Consider the following 21,709-nt stretch of genomic DNA (forward strand, 5'->3'; position numbering starts at 1 on the left):
AAACACCGGAATTAGAGTCAAGTACCTACCAAAAGGTGCAGAAGAGTGTGTGTCCTATTTCATCGAAGACTCACACCAATGATGGTAACAGCAACATGGCTTTGTAAACACAGCTTCAAAATCTCCCATTGAAAAACACTAAGACTGGGGCTTCTAAGAAACTTACCAAAATGAAATCTGGGGTATTCTCTATGGAATAAATCTCTAGAAATTTCAGGTTAGTCAGCCACTTAATACTAAATTTATGGTGGCAAAAGTAGAAATAAAGCAGCCACCCATGTCCCAAAACCAAAAATAAAACCCACACAAGTTTTTATCTATTTTATTTAGAAATAAAATAAAATGTGACATTTCATCTAGAAGCCACTGACATATGATGTGGCAAAATCAAACACGGAGATGTGGTTTTAGCTTTCAGATTCCTCTCAAATTCAGCTTCTTCCTCTTGCACTGGAGCTTTGGCAAGCCCAGATACACTGGAGGACACATCTGTTTAAGGCAGCCGCTGGAGTTCAAGCTTATCAGCAGATGGTGCTTCAAAGACGTCATCTTCAACACTTTCTTCTATTGGCTTCATTTTTGTGGAAGTTCTCAGGTAGGGAGATGTCCGGCCTGGGCCTGTCACAGTTACAGAGAAATTACGAATTAATTTTATGCCATACACCTACTACATACACCTATTTAGTACACAGTCTGGTAATCCTGTCCTAGTTCCCTCGTGAGAGGATTTTATAAGTGAAGGCTTCTTTGTTATCTGACCACAGGTATCAGGAAATCCTGGATGTGGGACAGCCATGCTGCAGTGAACCAGCAATATCTCCAAGGTTGAAATCCTGTGGCCAGGCACAGGCACAGTATTCTCCCCAGATTCAGGGCAAATCCTGACTTCTTGAGGTTGCCCAATGCCATGCCCCTGGCAATTGTTTTCTTACTGTTACTCACCCACTAATTCTTCATCACAAACAACACCATGAACAGCTGCCTGAAGTACAAAGGGGAAGTACACCTGCACGCTTGCCTTGGCTGTGAAAGAATTCCTCAGTGTACTGGGCAAACCTCAGGTGGGTACACGATCACAGCCCTAACTGCCTTAAAAGCATGACAATGTAAAACTCAGAGAAAATATGATACCCCCATAAAGAACCACAATGAAAACAAGATTAACAGGTGAAGGTCACTTTTGACTGACAGTGATTTAATTTCTCCAAAGCAGCAATTCATAGAGCTGGCCAGAGCGGGATGCACACCACAGGTATTGCTGGTAAAACATTAAAAGGAGTTTTTGTGCTCCAGAGGTAGCTGCAAGCTACCTCTATTGTTGTCAAGTTTTCAGCATGAGGGCTAAACCAGGGAACTCCCTTGACATCAGCCAAGCAGGTTTATCTTCTATTGTTCACTCTGAAATTGCATATGCACTTGGACATCTTTTTCTCCCAGTACCTCCTTCCAGAGTCAGACCACCACAGTGCCACAAGGTTGTAAACAGCTAGTGTATGATGACCAGAAAGATTAGGTACATCTTTGAAATACCATTTGAGAGGAAAAGAGCAAGAGGTAGTGGACCCGCCCGATTATTTATATACACGCTAAAATTCAGATTTTCTTGAAAAAAGTACTGCTAGCCATAACATACTCTTCTTGCAGGGCTATTCTTATGACTTTAGAAAAAGCTCATCAGATATACAGTAAAGTACTCTGCTAAGGAAGCCTATTTATGAAGGACTTCTTTGTGTTGCATAAGGAGAACAAAACAGAGGTTATAGGCAAGACTAGTGGGTTATTGTATTATTGTATTTTTAAGTCACATTCACACAAACACTGTTTGGAATTAGCTTTTTAGAGCTTTTATGTTGAAAAAGTATTAGATTTTCCTTTTGACATTCAAAAACTAATTTAACTGCCATGATAAGAGATTACTCAAACACATTTTTAAATACTGGAATTGTTAAGCACTTCTTTTCACACAGATGGGTTTTTATGGCCTAAACAAGTGATGACTAGATCATTTAATTGTCTAAATCCAAGGTCTGTGGGTGTGCTTGGATACAAGATTGACTTTGCTGAGAGACACCAACAAATTGCACTCAAGGGTGAAAGGATGTCTGAAAATACTGAGTTAGTTGCTGTTGTTGTTTTGGGTTGGTTTTTTTTAGATCTTTTATAAGTTTATTGCCATTTTAGAATTGTTTTCTTCGGTTTAAAAGTGTTTAGTTCTCTCCAGAAGTAAGAAGCCATAAGCCTGTTCGACAGGATCCAATGTAAGGACTAGTACTGGCAAGTTATGCCCTCATTTTCTCCAAATACAAAAAACTTGTCTGCTGATGCCTCTATCCAGCATTGGACTGGTGTTCAAGAGATTGAGTTAGACCTTGAACCCAGGCCTTCCATACATCTCTCTAGAGTATTTATGTCCAAATACCTATCAAAATGGCATTCCCCATGAAATTTAATTCTGCTTTTAACCACAAGCTGGGTATAACACAGGGAACACACATAATGGGATAATACCAATAAAAATGTTACTAAACCAAAACGTTTCTACATCCCTGTTTAGCTTAGAAGTTTGCAAATACAGATTTACTGACCAGCAGGTTTGAGTGATCTGAACCAAACAGCATAGAAAAAGACTGTATCACTACTAAGTATATGAATTACTATCAAACTATTGAATAGAAACTAATACTGAAATGTTTCTTAAAGAACTGAAAGTCAGGTGAAGCTACCCTTTTGATCAGGTTGAACTATTTCTGCTTAATTCAAATTTTGGAAAAGATACATCAATTTCATTTACTAATAAATTACAAACGGATCATGGATATCAAGCGCAAGTATCACATGATAAAGAAACCTCAGTTTAATACCTTTTTGAGGATGATCGCTGAGTTAATGTGATGTTATCAACAGAAAACATCATGCTGCAAACGACTCACTCCATAAGCATTATAGAACTCTTGTTGGTTATTTCCTTAATATAAAAGCAAACAGTTAGTTGGGTTTCTTAGTTAATTAAATGCAAAACACAGCTTTGTTAGTAATTGTAGTTTGGGACCTAGTAATCCGTGTTTTTCACTCTTTTGGTACTAAACACTTTGAAAAAAGATTTGTATCAGTTTCTTGATTTCAATGAGTCAAAGCTTATTGTCTGTAGCACAGATAAAAGCATCATTTAAAAAGTTGGGATTATGAAAAAATATAAATGCTCAATTTTTTAAGAATATGGAAATTAGGAGAATAAAATATATTTGTAGTTTAGTAGTCAAATATCATATTTGTAATGGGAAGCTTTTGTCCACACAATTAATCCCCTAGCAAGGCCAAGACAGTATTCCTGCACCGATAGGTTTCTCTTATTAATTTATTCTTCTAATTAAAAAATGAAAGAAAAAGGTTGTAATTTCCATATGTTCCTCACTAAAACTTCTGGGGGTTTTGGATTTTGCTTGTTTGTTTTTAAATAAAGAAATGCCTGACTGCAGAAGGAAGATACAGAGACATTAAGCCTCAGTGTATACGTCATACTGAATCTTAAAAAACAGACCAAAGTTGAAAACACAACAGTGCTAAGGTAAATGGCAGCTTTTTTGTTCAGTTTTCCCTGTGATCTGAGAAAATGTGAATACATGGCCACAATACACATTGAATACAAATCTTTAAGCAGAGCTCACCTTGGTAGCAAACCCATCATTGGCAATGACAGTACCCAGGACAAAAACCAAGCTAGCTTGGCAAAAAGAGATTGAAGCATTACAGTTTAGTGAGATAAATAACCTTTCATCAAGAATTCTTATCAATGTTTTACAGAAGTCAGAAATCTTGCATCAGTCAAAATGCAAAGAAGAAACAAATTACAATTATTTCCCGGGATGCAAGATACACTGCTTGTATGAATAGCTCGTTTGCCTCCCCAGAAGTAAGGGAACCACTGGACTTGGGAGGCTGGCACACCTATTGTTGCCAGTGGGGTGGTGACAATGGCAGTATCAACTATGCCAACTGCTGTTGGACCAAGCAATTTCAGAACATAAAAGACATTTAAACCCCTCTTTTGGGGAAAAAACATCCCAGAAAAAATACACCAGAAAATATGGTACACAAACCAAGGAAAAGTAAACAGAGAAAAATGTATTTATCAAGAATGTGCTAAGCATGGATGCATCTTACGAATTAATGAAATTACTGCTGAACATGTCATGCATTTAGATTACTTTCCCCAAAGCTGAAATACTGGTGTAAGCATTTTGCTGCTAAGCCTGAAAGAGAATTTTAATTTTAACTAATTGCACAAACACAGTTTTACAATTTTTTTCCGGCTTCTGAGTGTGCACATTTGTCCAAGGGCTCTCTACACAAAAGAGTGGCTTCAATTTCATGAAGCTTTGCCATGGAACAGGTGAGAAGCCAGTTGAGAGCCTAGGGGTAAAGATCAAAGAACAGACCAACACAGGAGACTTCATAGCGGGTATCTGCTACAGGCTGCCTGATCAAGTAGAACAAATAGATGGAAGCCTTCTAGATATTTGGATGAAGCCTCATGATCGCAGGTCTTGGTACTCATGGGGAACTTTAGCCACCCCAGTATCTGGAGGAAAGGCATCAGAGCTGGGATCAAGCAGTCCAGGAGATTTCTGGATAGCGCAGCAGACAATTTCTTCACACAAGTGATTGGTGAGCCAACGAGGGAAGTTGCTCTGGTGGATCTGTCACTGATGAACAAGGAAGAACTCATCAGGGAGCTGAAGGTTGATGGCTGCAGTGTCCAGGAGCTGGTGGAGTTTAAGATACTGAGAAGTGTGCAAGACAAATAGTAAAGTTACAACCCTTGACCTGAGGACAGGGGACTGTGGCTTGCTCCGGGTTCTACTTGGCAGGAACCTGTGGGACATGGTCTACAAGGGCAAAGGGACCTGAAGACAGATTGTTGATCTTCAAGGACACCTTCTTCAAAACACAAAGAGAGTCCATTCCAGTGTACAGAAAGTTGAGCAAGCGTGGTAAAAGGCTGGCATAGATGAACAAGAAAGTCCTGACAGAACTCTTAACACACACACACACACACACACACACACACACACACACACAAGGTGCATGCAGGGATAAGCTGCTTGGGGGAGTACAGAAATATGGTCCAAGCATGCAAGGATGGAATTAGGAAAGCCAAGGCTCAGCAGGACCTGGATCTAGTAAAGGGCAACAAGAAGGGCTTCTACAAATACATTGGCAACAAAAGGGAGGACCATGGAAACTGAGACCATGGCTCAGTGGGGCACAAGACCTAGTGACATGGAAAAGGCTGAGATATTCAGTTTCTTTTTTGCTTCAGTTTTTACTTTACAGGTTTGTTTTGAAGCCTCCTAGGTCTCTGTGTCTAGGGGTAGAGACTGGGAGAGTGATGCTTGACTTACTGAAAAGCTGGACCGAGTTAAGAAGCACTTAAGTCAACAGGGCATATACAAGATTGTGGAATCACATGGGCAGCATCCAAGGTGCTGAGAGTTGGCTGATGCAATTGCAAGACGCCTGTCTATCATCCTGGAAAGGTCATGGCAGTCAGAAAAAAAAAAACCAATGTCATGGTCATTTTCAAGAAAAGCAAGGAGAAGCACCCAGGGAAGTATACCCAGGCCTATTGGCTTAATCTCAGTTGCCAGAAAGATCATGGAGCCTGTCTTTCTGAAAGCCATGTCCAAGCACATGAAGGATGGAAAAGTGACTGGGAACAGCCAGCATGGATGTACCACGGGCAGATTGAGCCTGACCAGTCTGACCACCTTCTGTGGTGAGATGACAAGCTCTGTGAATGAATGGAGTACAGTGGATGTCGTTTACCTGGACTGTAACATGACCCTCCACAGCCTAACATAAAACCCTTTAACCACATGGGTGAGAAATTGACTGGATACATGGATTGCAGCTTGGGTGAAATATTCGCTGGACTGCTGAGTTCAGAGGGTGGTGAACAGCAGTACAAAACCCAGCTGGCAGTTGGTTACCAGCAGTGTCCCTTGAGGGCCAATACCAAGGCCTATAATGTTCAATATATTGGACCTGGATGATGGGATGGAATGCGCTTCTGCCAAGTTCACACACAACAGCCAAATAGTGAGAGAAACTGCTGACAGGCCAGAGGGCAGGGTGGCTGGTAGGAATATGCCTTCAGACACCAGAGAAAAGAAGTGACAGAAACCACACAAAGTTCAACAAAGGCAAACTGCTGCACGTGGGACATGGCAGACCTAAAAAGCGGTACAGCCTGGGCATCAACTGGATGGAGAGCAGCTTTGCAGAAACAGACCTGGGGGTCCTGGTGGAACATGAGCCAGCAGAGTGCCCCTGCAGTGAAGAAGGCCATCCATATATTGGGGCATATTAGCAAGAGCTAGCCACCAGCTCAATTTAAGAGATTAATCCACTCTATTTTGCACTTGTGAGACAGGATCTGGAGTGCTGTGTCCAGTGGGCTTCCCCATACAAGAAAGGCATGAACACACTGGAGCAAGTGCAGTGGAGAGCAAACAAGATGGTCAAAACCTGGAGCATGTGACATGTACGGAGAGGCTGCAAGAACTGAGTGGGTTCAGCCTTATAAACCGAAGGCTCTCAGGGGACCTTACTGTTGTCTTCGGCTATCTAATAGAAGGGTATACAGAAGACAGAGCCAGACTCTTCTCAGGGGCATGCACTAAAGAACAGAGGACAACAGTCATGAGTTATAATAAGGGAAATCTTTTTCACCATGAGGGTGGTAAGGCCCTGGAACAGGTTGCCCAGAAAGCCTGTGAAGTCGTCCACCTTAGAAATATTCAAAGCTTGACTGGACATGGCCCTGAGCAACCTGCTCCAGCTGACCCTGCTTTGAACATGGGGTTGGGCTACATGATCTCCAGAGGTTCCTTCCAACCTCAACTGTTCTGTGATTCTAAATGTCCTTTCAGGGAAGAGAGGAGAAATACAGAAAACACCACTGAAATTTTCATCAAACTGTATCCTAGATGTCACCCTCAATATTCTAGCAGGGAAAACACTAGCAGGGCTTTTGATTCCACCTATCTGGGCATGCAGCCTATACCATTATTAAGGAGTGAAAACAGATAGGCCCTCCAAGTCTGAAGGACTTCCTAGATAAGAACTGTGAGGAACACAATGGAAAAGAGATAATTAAATTGAAAGGTCTAAATACTTTAAAACACTTTATCTTCTCAGCAGAGAGTTTAACCATTATCAATAACTGGCAGTGATTTTTTTCCTTTGAATTCTAATTACTAAAGAATAATATTTCCCAAATCAAAATGAACAATTCTGTATGATTCTTTCAAATCAGTTAAACTAACTGCTTGTGGCAAATGAGAAAATTGAGCATCTTCTGGGTTTTTTGTTTTTTTTTGTTCAAAAGCTCCTTTCAGAGTTTAGGTAACTGTTGAAGTTTGGATTCAGGGGAATTAAAAATAAACAGCAATAACCCAGAAAAAAAAATAATTCAGAAGGTTCTATAAAGGAATAAATTCTGAGAGTAGAAGCAAAATGGTCATACATAGTTTCTCCCCTCACTTTAGCTGTTCCCTACTACTCCTGCCATACAAAAAACAGGAGAGAAGAGCCTGACAGGTTAATTGGAGATTTTCCATGTGGCATCAAAGTAATGGTTGTATACCACATTTCTCCAGACTGCCAACTACCTCAGGAGGAAACACAAAGCGCCAGATTGTTGAGGGTAAATGTTCTGGGTTTTTAATTTCTACAAGCACCAGTCACAGACCAAAGAAGATACTACTGTGACAAGCACTGTACATTCACAGTTCTGCACCACTGATATAAACATTCCGTATTATACCTACACATTAAAATTATGCCAAAAATTATTACAATACATGTTGGGGTTTTTGCCAGTATCTACATGAGGTAGCTTCAGTTAGCATATGAAGCCTTATGCATCATATGAATTCCCTAGTTAGGTTCTTCCACTTAGCTGGTGTGCAGCAGCATTCAAAAAGCAACAGTCTGCTCCCACTGAAGGCAACAGGAGTTCTGCAATCATCTCTAACGATAACCAAGCTGTGTTCAAAACTGGCACAAACTATCCTGAGCACTCACGAAGAGAGGATGCAGAGGAAGTCCCGCGAAGAAACATCTGCAAACCATCCTCACTGTCACTGGTACTGGCCATACTGTTTCTCATCTGCATCACAGAGAGCTGTGAGCAAAGACTAGGCTGTCGATCAATCTTTTTTGAAGCCTAAAAATGTAAACAATTATAATTTTAAAAAAGGTATCAAGCAACTTAAAATTGAAATTATAAATATTTCCTCTGTAGTAGATGCTCTGGCCTCAGCTATGACTATTTGTGGATCAAGAAACTGGTTAGAGCAGAAGATTCTATGCAGAGTATATTGATTTAAATGAAAATAGAAGATGCTGGTAATACATTGGCAAGCATGAAACCTTAGGTTAATTATTCAATATTAATTCTGTTTTGCACTGGACTTTCATGTATTTTCCTACAGAAAGGTTGATTTTTATTATTTTGGTAATTCATTATTTAGATATGATGCTCTGCAATTAAAAGATATGATAAGCCTGGACCTCCTTGAGAAACAAACCAGCATGCTATATATAGAGTTTAGCAATTATGTCTTAACTGAAATTCGTTCACTTTTCTGGCTTTTCATTTCATCATGTCATTCCTTCCTAGCAGACGATCACTTGGCTCTCGATTTCACTGAAGACAGATTAAATGCATCACATGAACATTATCCTCTGCTGGGAAAATGGTCTCAGGAGCTTCCATTTGCTTTGAGTGGTCTTTCTGAGAAGTCTTTTACTATAATATTTGTAAGGAACCATACATTGTACCCTGCTAAGTATTACTGCAAGTCAGAATGCTATTTTAGGTATGTGAAGGCAGTAATGAGTGACAAGAGCATTGTGGATAACACCACTTTACTGAATTTTAAAAGTCAGGAATTGCCATCCTATTTCATGTGGAGAGGAATGACTATTTTCTCAACAGCAGTGAAAATCTCCTTAGGTAGGATAAAATCATAGGGTTCCTTACAAATAAATGGATGCTTTTTGGATTTCCAAAACAATGAATTTATATTCTTATCTTTTTACTATCATCTTGATTATGAACAACCTATACTGAATTTTATTTGCTCTCTTGCATGTGCCCTGTGTACAGGAGTCAACCACAAAATTTTCTTTTGAGATTGTCAGGAGTTAGAAAGCATTAAAGACATCAGTAATATGTATATTTGACAATGAAGCCTGTGAGAAGTGACATGTGCATAGAGTGCTGGCAATGGGGAAATGAAGGAGAATTTGTCCTGTGTTTTGTAGGAAGAGCTTGTGCAACAGGATTTTCATTTGAGGAAGAATACAAAGGTACTACAAATTTCCCAAATACTCACTCTTCATTTTTATAACTCGTTTTCAAAAGTTATTGTGATGAAAGTTACAATAATCTGAAATTCATGTGACTACTGTCATTAAAAATAAAGCCTAGTAAATTCACAACTTCCCAGAAATAACTATTTAACATATATATATAATTATGGGCAGTCTGATGAGATGGATTTTTGTTTTGAGGTAGTGTGAGTTAAATCAATACAGACAGAATATGAAAATACTGTATTACAAAATTATAAAACTTTTCCTAAATGACAGTGAAAGTTTTTCAAATAATTTTTGTATAAGAACCCTACAGCCACTATATAAATAATAATAACAAAAAGCCCAAGCAAAACCACCATCAGCTGAGTTACCATTCAAATCTTGAAAAGCCATGTAACTAAGTAAAAAGATAAAATGAAAATAAAACAAGATAATTGATCTATCCATGACTACACCCGGGCCACTTACTGTGACACCTAAAACACACACTCCCTCTACATGCAAAGAAGAATGAGTTATATTGAGACCACTGAATATTTTATATGCAATTATATTTTATATGTATATATTTATCTGTACTATATTATCTGCATTTATATTTATCATTTATTAGAGTATATTTACTATCACCTTATAGGTATTTATTATATATGTCTTCATATGTATTTATATCTTTTATATATGTATCTCATGCCTCCTTCCACTAACTACATCATATCAACTTATTGTTGATATGCAAGCAAATTCTTGAAGAAAAAAACCCCAAAGCTTCTTTGTCCAAAGGCACCCATTTATTAATGAGAAAAGATATCCAGGATGAAGCACCTACGCCATCATGTCTCCTAGTTGGCTAGAAATATTTGCACTAGCCAATCAGTTCTGAATCTCAGTTATTAATCTTTCTTGCACATTATTGTGCTAACTTTAACCAACATTGCTGCTAACAGAAATATTGCACTCATACTTTGGCACTAAAAGGCAGCAAGTGTGAAATCAGTAGCTGATAGCAGCAGGTTAAAAGAAGGTGCTTTCAGAGGATCTAAAATTGAAATAACAATAAATTTGTGTGTAGGAGGAAAATTCCCAAACGAAACCTCAGTTGCTTACCTTGTCATTTAAGGTTGGGTCATTCAACGAATAGAGTTTATTTGTAATATCTTTGCCAATAAGATACTTAAAGATCTCATAAAGAAATGGCTCAGATTCCAGAAAATAAGTCAGCCTTTCCCTGGACCAGCACAGGAACTTGCAGTTATCATCTGCAATAATGGTGACCTGAGAAAATACATGCTCAGAATTAGCACATTTAAAAATGTTTTAAAATTAGCATATTTAAATATGCTTTAAAATAAGTTATACCATTTTATTTGTGCCTGCAGTTACAATAACTCTTGAAGCATAAACATTCTGGTATTCCTTAGAACACGATATTACTTTTACAAATATAAAACAGCTCAGATATTTATTATCATCATGTTTTTAACTGATAATCTTGGCCAGTTTGTTTTTCAGAAAACCTGGGGGGACATAACAGGGGAAAATCTCTGATAAATGTAAAAGCATTTATTTCAGAGAAGATTTACATATAAAGTCAGTCCTACAGTGATGATGCTACTTTCATCCCAAAAGGCCTGTATGTTGCTTGGTTTTGTTTTATATTGCTCTCACCGAACAGGAGTAACCACTATAATCCAAAGGTCTCCATCAAAGAGTTTTTAGTGAGTTAAAAACATCTTTTCATCTTTCTCTCTTCATTGTCAGCCCTGCTAATCCCACAGGTGCCCCCTTCTAGCAGTTGAGCTAAGGCTCCATTAGCTCAGTTACTGATAATTCAGCTATTGATAGTTACAGAGGAGCTTCCACCCTCTGCAGGGAGGCTGGACCCAGGTTCATCCCCCTGTGCTGGCGAAGGACATGGTAACCTGCACCACTCAGTGATCCCAAACAGCATGTTTTGGAACAGGATGACAGTCATCTACGAAGAATTCAGGCGCTCTCTGCTATGACAAACAAACTTTACTTTCAAAAAAATATATAAAGGCTAAGAAATAATGAGAATGTATGCATAGATTTTAACTTCACGGTCTGTAATATAAGCACAGAGGCTGAAAAAGAATATGCCAGCATTGCCAGCAGATGGGGTGCTTAAGATTGAATCCATGTCCTCTTGCAAGAGCAACACTGAAAGTGTTTATATGAGTAGAACTCAGAGTGAAAGATGTACACAGCACCAGATTACAACAATGTTTCAGGCAGGCAGAAGTTCAGGCATGAGCGTTTTTCCTTCACAGGGATCATTTTGTATCCCACTGCTTACAAGAGAAGCAGGCTGTGCCAAGAGGACACCTCACCGCTGCGAAATGAGCATGTCTGGACAATTCTCTCTCCTTGGCATTAAGCCTATTATTTGACTGGAAAATAAGGCAACAATCACTGATTTTAAGACTCTGCATTGCTCTCCCTCCCCTTCTGACAGGGTACCAGGGTGGATTGACCCAGTCAACCACAGTCTGGTCATTATTACATGTACCCAGTTCAAGAACATAATCATAAGAGGTAGCAAACCAGCCATTTCAGTACGGAAAAAAAAAAACAACTTCTTTAATAGTATTTTTTTCCCCACAACCTACAGTACAATATATCCTAATTACACTGTTAGAAACATATACCCTTAATGCTCCCCATACGAATATTTTTTTTTTCAAAATAGTGCGATCTCTTTCAGCTATGTTGCTTTAACAACCTTCAAAAGGACAGAATCATTAATATATTTAGGTAAATACCACTTTCAAACTCCTAGTGCCTGAATTTTTAGTCTTTCATTTTAGTAACAATTACGATAATTGTTTTTCCTTTTCAGCTTTTGAACCACTGATGAGACTGCTTACATCAGCTCTTTTTCCAGTAAAACTATCTCTTATTTGTCCTGAATAATCTCTTAATGCAATATAAACTTGAAAACACTAAAAGAGAACAGAACACCAAAAGCCAGACTACTCAGCAAACACCATCATAATACTGTTTTGCAGCATTTAATTTTAAAAGTTATTCTTGAGATGATCTATCATAAAATACCAGTGCTAGAAAGCTATCAGAATTATGCTAGTCAGATAGTTGATCAAGTTTATACTCTGTTTTTAATGATCTCATCAGCTCGTAATCAATGATGTTTAAACCGAAGTGTACCTGGAATTTCTCACCCCGGTTCATCTGCGTTGATCGAAATTCAGGAGAATCTATAAAGGCACAGGGGTAAATATTATGCAGAAAATGCCCTCGATAAGACACCTTCATTCTGGAAATAAAAATGTATGAAGTAACATTTTAAAGTCATGGAGATTGATTCACTTAATCTAAATTTGGATATGATTATTGACGATGGTAAAACAGTAGGTAACAAGCAAAAATATGTTCATCTTCTGGAATATCAGCCCCAGAGCTACCCTGTTTTCTACCTAAATCTCCACTAATTCCAAGCATAACCAACTGCCAGCCAGTTCAAGTTGCTGAACGTGGTGTGTATCCTCAAAACACTGATATTCAAAATGAAAGACACCTGCAGGGTTTTGCTATCAAGCCAGACCAGAATCAGGCTTCCTTTAGATAACTAGCTTTACAGTAATGAGCAGCAGATCACTTCAAAAGAAAAACTATGAAGCCTGACATATGAAGCTGCTGTCAACAGAAACTGATTAAAATATTGGCCAGAACTTAGCAAGAACTCCAAGATCACTGCCTGGCCATGGGCATTTATTTTATTCTTTCTCACCTGGGTCCTGTTAGCCTCTAGGCAGCGCACCTGCCGCTCTCTGCTTGTATATACATGTGCAATGAATCAATCCCAATAGGCCTGTTGTTTTAAAGTCTACTGGAAGGATATTTTTTTCCTTTCCTCAAATTCACTGAGAAGATGAATTAGATATCTAAGACTCAAACAGATCTCTTGCTTGTCCTGGAATACACTGCCTTTGGTATTATACAAATATAATTCCTACTAAAATCCATGCAGCTGCATATACAAATTGAGACATAATAAGCTGCCAGTAAGAGACAGCATTGTAATTTGAAAACAGTGTCACAAAATAGTCTATACCTATAGACTATTTGGCTACAGACCATCATGCACTAAAACCAGTAACACTAAAAAAGCTAACAAATCCCCCAATAACTTTCTAATCTATTCAACACAAAGCATAAGACTGTACCCAAGCTTTATAGAACCTACTTCCCCTTCAGCAGGATGCTTAGCCTATCATCAACTGATGTTTTATCTTCTGCAGCATAGGCTTGACCTGTCTTTAAAGTCTGAATGTTGCAGAATTGTCCAGTTAGTCTTTGGAAGAGCTCTGGAGGCACATGGAGAGGTTCAAACATTCTCTTGTAAAGGCTGCTAAGCTCCTTCTCTATCTTGATCTAGAATGTAAAATTAAAAGACATCAAAAAACACAGATGCATTAGTTAAAAAGGGTAAGACTGGATGCATGCTTTAGTTGCTATGTGTGAGGAACATCTTTGTCTTTGTTGTGTTCAGACAAGGGAAGTGGTAAACGTGTGACATCTATCCACAAACACTGCCTATGACAGAGTGACCAAAACCTTATCTAAAGCTAGCCAAGCTGGCACACTGGTGCTTTAAAATCCTGTTCCATCCAAGTGACATAAGAGGTCTTCTGAGACTTCTGTTGATGTTAACAGCAAATAGGACTTTGCTCAGAATTACATGGGGAAAATATAAGCAGGTTACCTGCATTTTTCACATCACATGCACACCTCATTCTCGCTATTTTTCTCAGGCTCTCCTGGAGTCCCTTTCATCCCTGAGCTTCTTGGCTTACTTGCAGTAGAAAAGCAAGTCCTAAAAACCAAACCCATCATACTGAAACCACATGTGGTGAGTGAGACAAAAAAACATTGCCAGCTGAACATCCCACATCTAGGAGCCCACCCAAACTCAGGCAGAGGCAATGAGGGAAAGGATGTTGGCTGAAATCCCAAGCCTGTAAGTCTTTCCTGAATGAAAGCAGCAGGGAATGAGACAGTGTCCTAGCCTCCCTGAAAGCAGAGGCAGCCTGAACAAAGTCTGCATATTTGCTGGGAGGAAAACAAATGGGAACAATAAGCATCGGACAATGAAAAGATAAAATATACACAGAACAGAAGGAAAAGCAACCAAGAAAAAAGGCAGGAAAGAAAAAAGAGTCACCACCTCAACAAATGAGACTATTCCAATTTTATACCATTTCCTCAATTGTTTTGTATTTTAATATTAAAACCAGGGGAGCAGAGAAGGAGGCAGCACAGGAACCCAGCTGTCACTTCCACTTACCTTGTGTCTGGAGGAGGTGGCAAATCTTGAATGATCATGGGAAGCCACAGGCTGTCTGAGGCCCATGTAAGCTTCAATCTGTCAGGTACCTACTTCTCCCTCCTTAGGAGAGCATTATAGGGTGAAAATACTTGTCTTTCACCCCTAAGGTATACATGTATTCCACATCAAAAATCCTGCCCTAGCTGTGCTCAGTAGAATTACATGTGTGTGCAAAACAGTACAACAAGCACAGTGGAAAGTTTTTTGAGGTTTCCTTGTTACATTTCAAGTTTATTTAGATACAGAACTGAGCTGAGGCAGAAACTTTCTGGATGTGTGGAATCACATCTGGAGTAATTCATAGACAGTCTCAATCACTGGATGTGGTCCATCCCACACGTGGGCCACTGACCACCATGGGAATCACTCTGGAAGTGACAATCCTGTGGGCAGAGATGGTGGGCTAATCCCACAGAAATGGTATACAGTTCATTATTAAATTTCTAAACATGAGAGAGGAGGCTGCTTCTGTGACCTTGCTGTTATTTTGTGACTTCTCAGCCTTTAAATTTCCACAAAAGCTGAACAAAAGGATATGCCAAACCTGCAGACTTCACTTTTTACCCAGACAGCCTCAAGTTATGAAAGCTGGAAGCAAGTTTATGAACCACTGTGATTTTTATGCAACCCCTATGTGGAACACACACACATACCTGTTTTCAAGGGCTTAACATGTAAAATTCTTGTGAGAGAGCTCCTGAAAACTTTCTTTTCTATACACATATCCAAACTTACTGTTAACTTTGTGTACAGTATCTGTGTACCTTTACCGCCCACAACTGTATTAAAGTGTTGATTTTTTTTATGTTTCAACAAGCATCAATAAGATATGAATTGCTGCCTGCTCAAATCATTTAAATGACTCTATTTAATTACTCTACCATCATTTTGTAACATGTCTCCATACTCCTATAAATTCACCTCTGCCCCAGAAATGGTATCAGGACTGAAGAGGGCTAGAATATAAACATTCAGACAAGGTTAACAATAAAGCTACAGAATCCCAGCATGACTGAGGTTGAAAGGGACCTCTGGAGGTAACTTATCCATACCCCTCTTCAGGCAAGGTCACCTAGAGCAATGTTGCCCAGGTCCATGTCAAGATGGCTTCTGAATATTCTCAAGGATGGAGACTCCACAACATCTCTGGGCAACCTGTGCCAGTGCTCAGTCATCCCCACAGCAAAACAAAAAGTGCAAAAAGTGTTTCCTCATGTCCAGACAGACCCTCCTGTGTCTCAGTTCGTGTCCCTTGCCCCTGGTCCTGTCACTGGGCACCACTGACAAGAGCCTGGCTCTGTCCTCTTTAGACCCCCCCTTCAGGTATTTATACACATTATAAGATGCCCCAAGCCATCTCTTCTCCAGGCTGAACAGTCCTGCTCTCCTCACAAGAAAGATGCTTCAATCCTTTAATTATCTTCATGGCCCTTTGCTGGACTATCTCTAGCTATGTCCAGGTCTCTTTTCTACTGGAAAAGCCCAGACCTGGACACAGCAGTCCAGATATCTCACCAGTGCTAAGCAAAGGGGTAGGATCACCTCCCTTGACTTGCTGGCAATGGTCTTCCTAATGCAGCCCAAGATACTATTGCCTCCTTTGTTGCAAAGACACAGTGCTAGCTCAGGTTCAACTTGCTCACCAGGACTGGCAGGTCCTTTTCTGCAAATCTGTTTTCCAGCTGGTCAGTCCCTGGCATGTACTGGTGCATGGGGTTGTTCCTCCATTAGTGCAGGATTGTGCACTTCTTGTTGAACTTCATGAGGTTCTTGCTGGCCCATTTCTCCAGTCTGCTAAGGTCCCTTTGTATGGCTTCCCAACCTTCTAGTCTATCAGCCACTCCTCCCAGTTTTGTGTCATTAGGGTACGCATCTGGCAGATCATTAGTGAAGATGTCAAACAGGACCAGACCTGGCCTTGACCCCTAAGCTACACTCCTAGCGTACGCACCACATACCAGGATTCACAGTACACACCTACAACTAGACTTCATACCACTGGTTACCATGCTCAGCCCAGCCATTCAATCAGGTTTCTGTGTCCACATCCAGCCCATACTTCCACAGCTTCTCTGAGAGGACTTTATGGGAGATAGTGTTGAAGGCTTTATTGAAATTCAGGTAGACAATATTCACCATTCTCCTGTCATCTGTCCTGAAAGTCATTTAATTGTAGAATGTCAACAAGTTGGTTAAACGTGACTTCTCATTGGTGAATCCATACTGACTGCTCCTGATCACCTTCTTGTCCTTCATGTGCAATGAAATGGTTTCCAGGATTAGTGATTTCATTACCTTCTGATGGATTGAGGTGGCTTGGCAAGTCCCTGGGTCTTCCTTCTTGCCCTCCTTTAAGGAGGAAGTAGCACTGGCTTTCCTCCACTCCTGGTCACTTCCATTGTTCAAGGATTGTCAGGAATGGCCTCACAGTGACATCAGGATTTGCAGGTACCTGCCTTCAGGGCGCATGGATTTAGATATGCCCAGTGTGTCACCTGACCTGAAGTTACACTGGTTTTCCACTGAATTAATTACCAATTCAATCTTACACTATATGTTCCTTTTGCCACCTTCTTTTAACACCTCGGAGGACATCTACATGGACAGAACAAGGACTAAATTTAAACTGATGAGAGAAATTGTATTGTGTTGGGGATTGCCCTAAAGTGTTTGATTTCAAAACACAATTCATATACCTGTGAACTCAAAGACATCTTTTGCCAGCAGGTTCTTCTTCCTCATTTTTCACAGCCATACCAATTTAATTTGCACCTCTTTCTATAAATGACCACTGTAACTCAAAGAAAGATGAATTCCTTTCTCAGATGAGTATTTAAATAGTTCTCAAGACTCCTGAATCCAAAACAATGCATAGAGACATGAGGGCAGGATTTGGCGCTGGAGCATTAATGCAATCCCTTTAGTGAGTAATTCAGGTTTCATGATCCTCCTCTAATGTGTAATAGTTAAAAGAGAAAGCAGGCATAACCACTTTCATAAAGTGTGATCAGGTTGGACACCACAGATACACTTTAGTGGGTCTCCCTCATAACAGGCTATTCACTCCTTGCAAGTGCAGGTGACTGCTCCTCCAGTCATGCCTGTGGGTCATATACCAAATGAGCCATATAGGTAGGTGTAATATTTTGTTCACCAGTGGTTGAAATATTCTGTGATGCTGCCAGAGTTTCGAGTCAGAGCTCTGTAGAGACACTGATTAGGCTCTCGCAGCTTCCACTCAGACTAAAAAAGCCAAATCTGCTCTAAGGAGTCAAGACCACAGAAATTATCTTCTGGCTGGGAAAGAAACTCACTGCTATTCTGCATGCTCCATTTAATAAAATAAATAATTAAAACATGAACATATCAATTATTCATTCTGAAATATGACTAACCTGTGATTATTCTTCATTGCTTTCTTTCCTTAAAAGTGTAATTTGTGAGGATGGCTAAATAAAGCTCATTTTGAGATAGGCAATACAATAGTTGCAGACAGAAAATCTCATTCAAAATGAGTTCTTGAGATCTTTTTCCCCCTTCTCTGGCTTTCTATAGGAAAAGCACTTAAAAACAGCCTTCAAGTTCATAATAAACAGAATATGTAAGACAGCTGAAATGCATTACTACTAGGCATCAAAAAGACATGGCATCACTTGAAGTAAGCTTGTTCATCATAGTCTGAAACAAAGAAATTCGTATATTGTTTTGGATATTATCCTGTTTCTGTATAATTTCAGCTACTATTTAAATCCACATAATTTACTAGCTATATAGAACTCAGCTTTCAGAGAAGCTGAGTACCCACAGTTCCCAGACCACACCTGCAACGGTAGGAATACAAAACTTTTGATAGCCAGACTCCAGTTCTCCATTGTTTTCCAGTTTAAATTGGTATGAACCAATTTGATTTTTTTTTCCTGATACTGCTAGACAGCAGCAATGAAGTGCATCTCACCTATGACTGCAGCACTGGGTTAATAATTTACAGTGTTTGTGTAGGCTTGTTTTCTAGCCACTGAAGAAGGATGGCACTGTCACATCTTAAACAGATATTGAGTGGGTGGGTTGAATCACTCTGGATGGAGATGGATGAAGCGAAACAAGATGATTCCAATTCCTATTTCGTGATGTAAAGCTACTGTCACAGAACCAGAGACCACAAATAGTTATTTGTACTCTTTGAAAGTACTCTTAATTGTTATACTTGAGTATTATATGCTTCTTCTTAGAGGCCTTTCATTTCTGGGAGCACTCTTGTTCTTAACAATGTAGTGTTTCAGGACAAGTATCGGAATATGACCGAGACTACCTCAGAAAACAACCAATGCCTTTGTAGAGAACTTCCCAGTTAAAGCTATTTGATAATCCTCCTACATTTTACTGTTTCTATTTCCTGCACATTTCTGTCTTTAGGAAGCAGCTCAACATTGCAGAAGATGAAGAAAAAGAGATTCAGTACAGGTAACTGTGGTGGTGGTTTAATGATTTTACTTTGTTCTCTATCCAAAACTATTGAGATTGTCAAGGCTTAGTCATTTAATTTTTACAGTCAACAGAACTGACATTTGGTTTAAGGTTGGTTCCTTCTAGTAGAAACTCCAGTCTCACCAGAAGGAGCACCTGGGAAGTTTTCACATGGAAGACTGTTTCTGCAAACTCACTCATTCCATTCAAGAACTGGACTACGAAGCTGGGGTCATTGATCTCCACTGTGTCGATGCTGAAAGCTTTACCACCACAGAAAGGTATTTCGTAAGAGCAGTGTGCTCATCTATAAAGGTCAGGTTTAAATGGCTATGACCTATGTGCCAGAGAGGTTTTTCCCGGCCAAACAGGAAAGAGGAAACTTAAAATTCAACCATGCCAATTTTGCTGTTAATGAAATTGGTGGAATACCGTATTTTGATCATAGTGGGATGTGCAGAGTCAACGTATACATACAGGAAACTCTTTTAAATATAGTTCTGCCCAAATTATGTGCCTTAAATAAAAGTTATAAAGGAAAAAAAACATAAAATCCCCACCATTTATCATACACTACGTTTCTTTTCAGGTCTTTGTGGAAAAAAAAAATAATAAAAATCTTTTTTTATCATCTCATTGTTGGACAGTGAGCTGAGAACTAAACCTAAGAGGCACTAGTGTTAAGGTTTGCTTTGGGGGTATTAAAAAGAACCAAAAAGATAACCCACTTTAATGGTAATTGCATCAAATATTACATATTACACCAATTAAAATAGTATAGTATTTTTCATGTAATGTTCATAAATACTGTAATTTCTTAAACTTAATGGAAATAAAGTTACTGAAATTATTATAGGTCTTAATATACAGAGAAACACCACTAGGTGGCTAGTCTATTAGAACTAATTCTTGGCTAAGCCTTAAGTTGTATAGGTCATGTAGCCCCGCAGATGGTAACCTTTGAGTGAATCTGCGCTCCATACTGGAGGAACACCACTGTAGGTAGAACCCTTCCTTTGTTAACACATGTACTCAAGTAGATGTACTCAATTTATCAAATTGTTGCAGACAGATGCAATTTAACCTTTAGCCTCTTTTTATACGCTGCTCTTGCCTCCTGGGGTTCGTTCTGCAGTTGTTTTTGGCCATACTGGTAAAGACTTCAGCCTTTCTATCATCTTTTTTCATTTCCTTCACATTCTTCTTCCTTTGACAACTTGCTCTGGCTCTGCTTAACTTGAAATCCTTAACTTACATAGCATTTGAAAAAAATGATCATGTGGATGAAGTTGCCAAGCCATTATCCATCATATCCGAGAAGTCACGGCAGTCCAGTGAAGTTCCCACTGACTGAAAAGGCGCAATAGAACCTCCATTTTTAAAAAGAGCATAGATTTAGGTTAGACATTAGGAAAAAATCCTTCACTGTGAGGGTGGTGAGACACTGAAAAAGATTGCCCAGAGAAGCTGTGCCTGCCCCATCCCTGGCCATGTTCAAGGCCAGGCTGGAGGGCGATTGGAGCAGCCTGGTCTAGTGGAAGATGTCCCTGCTCATGGCAGGGGGTTGGAACTGGATGATCTTTACAGTCCCTTCCAACCCAAACCAATTCTATGATTCTATGTCCACCAAAGTCTACTTCCCTACTCTACCATTCTCCGTCTATAATTCCAATTTATTCTGTATAATAAACCAATCTGTTGTTTCACACTACATGTGTACAGTGCACAGTGCTGCACACCACAATTCTGCTATGGTTACACAGCCAGTGGGAAAGGGCTACAGAAATGGAAATGGAGAGCAAAGTTAAAGGCAGATCATCCTATCCTCCCTCTCTACAGGTAATTTTCTACGAACTTTGGCAACTGACGATTTATCAGTGAAGTTTCATGACCTCATACAATTCCTCCTTTTTAACCTCCCACCTATAGAGTACTTCACCCACTTCTACCACTTATCCTAACTCCTATAAATAATTCTGCTAACAAATTTAATACAGGATTTACTGAAAATAGCTGGCACTTTAACAGAATAAAGTCTACATCATAATGCTAACATAGTTTTTAATATACAACTGCAAACATTGTGTCCTCTTCCCAAGATACTCCTTCATTCTCTAATAACCTTCTGTTCAGATTTTTGGAAAGAGTTGGATGGATATGAACCCAAGGACCATTACCCATATTCGAAGGACACATTCCACAACTAATTTTTAAAAATACAATTAAGTCTTAAGGCTTGGTTTTCTAGGAAAATGAGTTTATATCAGCTGTTGCTCCTGCCTTTTGCAGTAAGGTTTTACTTTGTTAGCCAGTTCCTGTCCCATCTGACAAGCCTCAAGATAATATTAAAAAGCTAAATTGGCGGGCAGATTGAGGGAAGGCAGAACACGCTAACTTGGATGCTTCAGTGAGGGAAAAGAACACAGCATGAGCTCATCCCATGTTAGAAATCATAGTACCTGCATAGGATATCTACCTGTAGACACAAAC

General features: G+C 39.5%; 1 protein-coding gene across 4 annotated transcripts in view; it reads right to left on the reverse strand.

Moving 5' to 3' along the window:
- Positions 1-306: 306 nt before the first annotated feature.
- BVES (blood vessel epicardial substance) overlaps positions 307-21,709 on the reverse strand; it is a 57,844-nt gene continuing 36,441 nt past the window's right edge. For 2 of the 4 annotated variants that reach the window (XM_057404684.1, XM_057404686.1), the window contains exons 4-8: positions 13,613-13,800; positions 12,574-12,682; positions 10,495-10,662; positions 8,089-8,230; positions 307-618 (exon numbers count right to left, since the gene is read on the reverse strand). In XM_057404684.1, coding sequence (XP_057260667.1) covers positions 494-618; positions 8,089-8,230; positions 10,495-10,662; positions 12,574-12,682; positions 13,613-13,800 — 732 coding nt within the window. In that variant the 3' untranslated portion in view covers positions 307-493. Of the gene's footprint in view, positions 619-2,894; positions 2,966-4,101; positions 4,704-8,088; positions 8,231-10,494; positions 10,663-12,573; positions 12,683-13,612; positions 13,801-21,709 lie in introns of those variants that run through there. The other 2 variants (XM_057404687.1, XM_057404688.1) reach the window with 2 other exon arrangements.

Source organism: Pezoporus wallicus, unplaced genomic scaffold, assembly GCF_028554395.1.
Source record: "Pezoporus wallicus isolate ANWC-B61680 ecotype Strahan unplaced genomic scaffold, APGP_CSIRO_Pwel_v1 contig_6923, whole genome shotgun sequence".
NCBI lineage: Eukaryota > Metazoa > Chordata > Aves > Psittaciformes > Psittacidae > Pezoporus > Pezoporus wallicus.